Below are 7,972 nucleotides of genomic sequence, written 5' to 3' on the forward strand. Positions count from 1 at the left end.
CTGGCGCCTCCCCTGGCGTGCAGCCGTCAGACGCATCCACACCTTTTTGCGGAATGTTTTTTCAGTATGTGGTAAACCAGGTTATCATCCAAAAAGGACAGGTCATCATCAAAGGCTGTGGGTCTGCAACAAGCTTGCCTCACTTTGTCAGTGACTAGTTTTTTCTTTCTGGTTAGGTTTTTTAAAATTTTGTCATAGGTTGTCTCGGCTGCATCACAAGATCCACTGCAATACCGGAAAATTAGCTCTTCTTTGGTTTCGTATCCCAAATCCAAGTCAGTCACATTTAAATGTATTTCTGTTAAGACACATCCCCGATTTTTGCCCTTTTGATTCCTCCTTCCCTTTCTGCTGGAATTCTCTACATTTGTGGCTGCATTTTGCCGGTTTCTCTCCCGCCTAGAAAAAATTGGAGCCTGCTTATCCGGCGACCTCCTCAGTCTCTTAATGGTGGCTTGAATAAAGTCCACTACCTCATCGAATTGATCTGGATAATCCTCTGGCATATTAGCTGTTTGGGAAAGAGAGAAAAGTCTTTGTCACATGTCATTTGTCACTAAGTTTGCCCATTTGTGGCTAAAAAATGTTAAGACACATGCAAGCTGCTCTGCCCATCACTTCACAGCGTGCCCAGGACACTCAGAAATCAGGAGGGATTTGGAATGGTTTAGATCATCACGGAAACTCATTTGGGGAAGAATAAAGGAGATATGTATGTATCTCTGTAGGTGCCTGCTGATGCTTGGTAGCACTCCAGCACATCTTTCAATATTGAATGAGCCCTGTCAGAATTGTGGGAAGGAAAAGCACGTAACGATACGAATATTAGTTAATGGGTGGATGAAGCTACTGTAGAGAGGTTATACTGGCTCTTCCCAGCAAAGCAGAGAAAGGATGAGGTTTCTTTAAAGCAATTTTGTGATTATAACTGTTAGCTGTTGTATTTTCACACCAGCAGCAGTTAGTATTGCCAAAGCTACCTAACAGTAAGGTTTTGGGGCAGGACAGAAAGAGGAGCTTCCTGGGGCAGCAGACTGAGCTCTTATTCCTGACCAAATGTTTGCTTTTTTACTGCTTCTAGGGCATAATTGTTGTCAGAGCTTTTGAAAAATTTCTCATGGAAGTATTTTGTATCACAAGATGCTGATTAGACTGAGTAGAACTAGGTCAGAATAGAAGTATTATGTTAATTTTCAAGGGAAATATTATTAATGCATTTTCTTTTCATGAAGTTAAAATACCTATTTCTTTTTTCATTTGATATATACTGTACCAGTGATAAATTATTCAAGTAGATTAAATGTTGAAGTCAATGAAATGTTTTGCTACTAGCAGAATGAACATCTTCAAAGAGGGTGAAATTGAATGTGTTCTGAAATGTTTTCAGTTTTGAGCTTTTCAGCATGGTTTGGAAAAAAATCACATTTTGAAACCTTTGAACTTCCCATGGACTAAATCCCTCAATATGATCTGCTTTAGTCAATACAGTGATTTTATGGAGGCTGTCAGAAGCCTGTATGCAGGTGCCCTTTTATTGTATTATTAGTGACTGCCTCTTAAACACATAAACTACATTGCAGTATTGAGATATTTTTTTTTGGTGCCAAAAATCAAGCCTTAAGGACTCCCTTTGCAGTAAGACCTAAGAGGATGTTTCTTTCTCTACTTAACTCCTAAGTGCCCACCCACATAACAGACCAGCACCCGGCCCGGCATGCACAGGAGCTCCATCTCCAGAAGGACCCCTACAAACATCCCAGGAACTGCAAACATTGGGAAAGGTGATACCCAACACAGTGCACCTGGCCAGGGGTTTGCACCTCCACTGAGCCATGAAGGCTCACGTTTGGTCAGGTGCTGAGACAGGAACAGAACTTCAGGCAAAGGCTCAGTGCCATGTTTCCCTGATGAGCACCGTAACAGACAGGAGCCCTGATGGGAGACCAGGCAGTGCACGTACCCAGCCCACATGCCATGGCATGGACTCTGTTAACAGGAGAGAGGAAGACATGAGGCTGCCTCCCATTGCCTACCTAAGGTGCACCTTCATATCCTCAACAGAAGCATCAAATACAGAGGAGATGGGGGCAGCAGGATTTTAACTCTGCTAGCACAAAAGCCTGCTGAAACACAGTGCATCTGCACATAATGAGGAACATGGACCTCTCCCCAAAGCCGTCACATCTTATAGGCCCCCCCTCCATGATAAAACAGCGATGGATCAGAAGTATATGGTTTTTCATGGATGGATCCAGCAAAATAGCATAGACTGGTAAAAGAGTAATGAAGGCAGACAATCTTGTACCTTCACATAATGAGTGTGGCACATCCTGCACCAAGCCCCATATTCCTGTGACACCAGTGCATCCTTCCTGCACCCCTCTGTCATTACTTCTGTAGCAGGTACCAAAATACCCACTATGAGCCATACCTATTGGAAAGGGGTGGCTTGGATAGATGTGTCTATTGGATGCACACCCGGCTCTGTTGCAGGACAGGCTGGTATGCCTACACCATACGAACAGAGCCCTACTGAGCAAGGTCCAGGTCAAGGCGATGGGTGGGCTACATTCCTTAAAGGCAAGAAGGGATAGACACCTCGCTAGACTCAGTCAAGCAAGATGACCCGAGTGGAGCTCACACAGCCCCCGCTGCTGAAGTACAGGCTTAGCCCTGGCACAGGTACAGATGGAAAGGAGTTTGGCAGGAGGCACTTGGTGCTGTGGGACTGGGTGGTTTCTAGGTTTGCACAGAAACTAGGTTTATTAGCTTATAACCCAATAAGGGAAGGATGATGGCCCTGAGGAGATGGCTCTAGCTGTGCCATTCTCCAGTCTCACCTTCAAATTATTGCTCTCATACTACTGTGACTACCCCAGTCTACACCTCTGTCACATACTCCTGGCCCAACCCTTGTAGCAACAGTATGACGCAATGAGATATTGGCTATGGAGAGTGAAATATGACCGCCAGGGAAGCATACTAGGGTTTAATGAAATTCATGCAATGGTCAACCATCAGGGAGACTGTTACAGGGAAACCCAGCCTACACTTGGAGATTCTTGCCTGCAACCTTCAACCTCATAGTTATCCCAAACCTGGTACGCTGCCAGTGCAGTGAGGGGAGTAAGTGTCCCCCACCTAAGAAACAAAACTGTGGATTACCTGAAGAGATAACAACACAACTAGGCACATAATTACCAGGGAGGTAATTCGAGATAGCCAGTATGGCTTCACCAAGGGCAAGTCCTGCCTGACCAACATAGTGGCTTTCTATGATGGTGTGACACCAACAGTGGACAAGGGAAAACCAACAGACGCCATCTATCTGGACTTCTGCAAAGCCTTTGACATGGTCCCCCATAGCATCCTTCTCTCTAAATTGGAGGCCTATGGATCTGATGGGTGGACTGTTCGTTGGATAAGGAATTGGTTGGATGGTCGCATCCATAGGGTAGTGGTCAACAGTTCGATGGCCAGATGGAGACCGGTGACAAGTGGTGTCCCTCAGGGGTCCGTACTGGGACCCATGCTGTTTAATATATTCATCAATGACATAGACAGTGAGGTCGAGTGCACCCTCAGCAAGTGTGCAGATGACACCAAGCTGAGGGGTGTGGTTGACAAGCCAGAAGGACGGGATGTCATCCAGAGAGACCTGGACAGGCTGCAGGGGTGGGGCCGGGGGGAACCCATTCGGGTTCAAAAAGCAGCCCAGAAGGCCAACCCTACCCTGGGCTGCATCGAAAGAAGCATGGCCAGCAGGTCAAGGGAGGTGACTCTGCCCTTCTACTCTGCTCTGGTGAGACCTCACCTAGAGTACTGCGTCCAGCTCTGGAGCCCTCAGCACAAGAAGGACATGGACCTGTTGGAGTGGGTCCAGAGGAAGGCTACAAAAATGATCCGAGGGCTGGAGCCCCTCTCCTATGAGGACAGGCTGAGAGAGTTGGGCTTGTTCAGCCTGGAGAAGAGAAGGCTGCAGGGACACCTGATTACGGCCTTTCAGTACCTAAAGGGGCCCTATAGGAAAGATGGGGAAAATCTTTTCAGTAGGGCCAGCTGTGACAGGACAAGGGGTGATGGGTTTAAACTAAACCAGGGTAGGTTTAGGCTGGATATAAGGAAGAAATTCTTTAGAATGAGGGTGGTGAAACACTGGAACAGGTTGCCCAGAGAGGTAGTGGAGGCCCCATCCCTGGAAACATTCAAGGACAGGTTGGATGGGGCTCTAAGCAGCCTGATCTAATTAGCGGTGTCCCTGCTCACTGCAGAGGCGTTGGACTAGATGACCTCTAGGGGTCCCTTCCAACCCAAAACATTCTATGATTCTATGATTCTATAACTTTTAAACTGCTTGCAATTCAAGTGCACAAATATCACCTACGCCTGTGACAGTGCTATATGCAGGAGCCTACTCTGGTTAAATATTAATCAGACAGTTATTAGGATTCAAGCACTGTCCTGTCCAAGTCAATCAAAGTATGCCCTGGAGGGTAGATAAAGAGGAGGAAAGGTCCATATTGCGTACTGTGTCCCCTCTCAGAGCCTACGCTGACATCTATCCCGCTTCATGTGTGGTCACTACCCCAACTGCACCAAGGGAGCTAATGTTGCTGAGAGCTTTCTGCGCTGCCAGTGGCCTACGACATTTAAGGTGGAGGAAACACACCACGGAAGAGCCCTGTGCAATGCTGCTAATGCAGGCATGGGGTGTCAACACTGCAGAAGGTGGAAGCCGTAGGGCAAAACGTAGATTGCGTAATCTAAGCAACAGTGTACCCAACTAGAGAAGCCCTACCTACACACATGGACGTGCTGCAACCAGAAAATGGGGGAACTGGCTGCACAATTGATCCTGCTAATCTCACCAAGGCTATAACACAAACCATGCAAGAAGCACTTCAACTGTAACCTAGGATGAGGTGTGCATGGCCAATACATTTAATGGAGCCAGGGATCCCTGCTCAGTTCATCCCCTATTGCAACATCAGGCGACTTGGTAGACTCACTGGGAGGGCTGCCAGCACTGTGAGTAAGATGAACGCCAATTTTCCGTCTCCAGGGTGGACTTCCCCTTCAGCCCAGGGGACTGGAAAACATCCCAAGCAGATATCCAAATCTGTTGAGAGGACTCTTGCATGCCAGTATTTGGAGATTACATCATGAGAGGAGACACAAGGCAGTTGGGTGATATTAGGGAACCAGTGGGAAGAGTGGGCACAGAGCCCCCCTCAAGAAAATGTGCTGGACCTACTGACCCTGGTCAGTGTCTGCCCACCTACAACCACGCATGCTGTCACACGGCTATGTGGGTACACCACGTTAATGTAACCGCAGCTGCCTTGCTCAGTGAGTCCTCGCAAGGTGCTATAAGCAACAACACCCCCTGTCTGCCTGCGGAGCTCCAAACTAGTCATGATCAATGCAACAATGCTGGTTTTGGCAGCTTCCAACTGGACTGCCAAGGTACCCCAGGTTTGCTCCCATAATTTAGCACTGTTCAAGGAACACCTCCAGTCCCCACAACCAGCCAGCCTCTGTCTGGTACCACTCTGAATTATTACACAGTCCCACAAAGCCAAGTTTCAACACACACTCAGCAGTGTGGGCCTGTGCTCTCAGTACTGCATCACGTGCAGCTAGACCCAGCAACCACTGAACCATGGACCCAAGCAATGGGGCTCATACTGATCGCATGTGGCTTGGTGCTAATTTTCTGCTGCTTAATGAAGCGTAGTCATCAGTGTGACTACAAACAGTACTAGGAGTGGCTCACAGGGGTTTGAAGGAAGCCTTGACAGCCAGGAGTGAAGTGAGAGTTGACTTAGCAGCTTGTGCCAAGGTGTCAGTCTTGACTCAGTAGGGATATTCAGCTGTCCAATGACTATGGATGCAAAGCCTGAGATCCTGAAACAAAATGCTGTAAAAAACTGCTGAAGCAGACCCTGGGCAACCAAATGGAAATGCCAGCATTAACACCAGGCATGATGGGTTGAAACAAGGCACTAGAGCTAAGTGCTAAGGCAGCTACCACCAGACATCATACATGAATAAGCAATAACCACTGACCAAGGCCTAAAGACCATAAAAGGCTAATGGACAGAAGGAAAGGTGGAGAAGACTGACAGCAGGACCACCTTATCCTGATGGGCACTTGGTAGATGTGCTCCAGGGATGCTGACACCTCTCTGCACCACAGCTACAGCTACTCAACTGAGGGGTCCTTAGTTACCCTTCTGTCTCCAACACTGCTTAGAAAACATTCATAGTCTCAGAATGAAGGTCAACAGCCCAGCAGCTTTGCTTCTCTGCATGGACTGCACTGACTTGACCGTGCAACAGACAGAGCTTTCCATGGGGATTTCACACCCCTGGGAGAAGCATTTATTATAATCCCTTCTTGTAACATACACAGCTAGCACGTGTGTATATGTGTGCTGTATTTACACATACAAATGTGCCTAATTATACACACACACATTTTTCAAAACAAACTAGTTTACTGACAACACTTGCCTTCTGGTGGAAAAGCTGAGAGAACAAACACACGACAGATGCCTGTCACACTTACAAAGTGCCAGCAGAAAATGCTCAGATACCACAGCAATAAAAGCAGTAAAGATCCCTGAGCAGCAGTCCCTGGTCCCAGGCTCTGGGGTGTGAAGGAACTAGAATTTAAAAATCCGAAGTCACCTAGGATACAGGGTGGGATGGGACGGGACAGCGTAGGACAGGATGTGATAGCCCACAGCAGCATCTGATGAGCACAGGTTAGGGAAGGTTGGCTCACACATGTGACGCACCTCCAAGCAGGTGCTTCCTGCGGGAAAGGACCATATGTCCTGGAAATGCAGAATCCTCCCTCAAGGAACACAAGGCCTCTGCGTATCTTGTTCAGAGCGTGGGAAGAAGGCTCACAGACCCTGCTGGGGCAGGGTGATGGGCTGAGCCCCACCACTTAGACTGTGGTGCCACGAACGCTCACAAGGCTGGCGCAAAGTCATGAGGTTTGGTTTGGGTTTTACATCACATTTCTGAAAGCTGTTTCCTGACTGTCCAGCTGCCTGGGAGAATCCCTTGAAGGTGGTCTGTGCGTGGGCATGCGCATGCATTTTTGCACCGCCTCTGCCTAGCAGCTTGCCTGGGGGAGCTGCGGCCAGCACGCCTGTCCTCTTCCCGCTCATCTCGCCCTCCTGCAGCTCTCCTCCACATTCCCTCTTCCAGTGCCATGCCAGGGACCTGACCACCCAGGCAGGAACAGGCAGAGCCTCTTCCTCTGGTGGCAACCAGAGCATGAATCTGCTTTCTAGCACTGGAGTATCAGGAGTGTGGGGTATGGATGGCAGCTCATGTGCCTGCCTGCCTCTGGGCACCTTCTCTGTCTCCCATGTCCAGCTGAACCAGAGCTTTTGATCTGCCAGGAGTTTCTCACATAAACAGAAAATTAATAATAAAAGCAAAAAAAGGAAAGAATGAAACATCACAAGACGGGTGCACATGGGAATCTTCACAAGAGTGACCAGGCTGGGGGCAGAGTTGGTGAACATCCAATGTCCAGAACTCCAGAAGTCAAACAAAAAAAGAAGAAATGAGACTTAATTAAAATACTAATTAAAAAAAGAAAAGGAATATTTGTATCTTCTAATTGCCACTTGCAAGCTGTTTGCTTGCTTTCTGAACCTTTAGGGCACACTCAGATCATAGTTTTGACCCAACCTCTTGGGTTAGGAACGTCCCTCTCAAATGCAAACTGAAATTATCGCCTTGCTGCTGCTCCCTGGAACCTGAAGCTTTGACCTGCCTGTCCCCAAATGCAGTCCCTGTCCCCTGGGCACTGCAAGAGTTGGCAGTGCGGACAGGCGCAGGATCCAGCAGCCAAACACCCGTGGTGCTCCCCACTGGCCGCTGCAGAAAGCCACCCCAGAGCTCTGCTTTGGGCACACTGGGAAACATTCCTTCCCCCAGCCATCCT

General features: G+C 48.2%; 1 protein-coding gene across 2 annotated transcripts in view; it reads right to left on the reverse strand.

The window, feature by feature from the left end:
- Positions 1-26: 26 nt before the first annotated feature.
- The window catches only part of GDNF (glial cell derived neurotrophic factor), a 17,971-nt gene continuing 10,025 nt past the window's right edge, over positions 27-7,972 (reverse strand). For both annotated transcript variants that reach the window (XM_009647322.1, XM_009647321.1), the window contains exon 2: positions 27-511. In XM_009647322.1, the coding sequence (XP_009645617.1) occupies positions 27-511 (485 nt within the window). The remainder of the gene's footprint in view (positions 512-7,972) is intronic.

The sequence above is a fragment of the Egretta garzetta genome, unplaced genomic scaffold, assembly GCF_000687185.1.
Source record: "Egretta garzetta isolate BGI_Z169 unplaced genomic scaffold, ASM68718v1 scaffold59, whole genome shotgun sequence".
Taxonomy (NCBI): domain Eukaryota; kingdom Metazoa; phylum Chordata; class Aves; order Pelecaniformes; family Ardeidae; genus Egretta; species Egretta garzetta.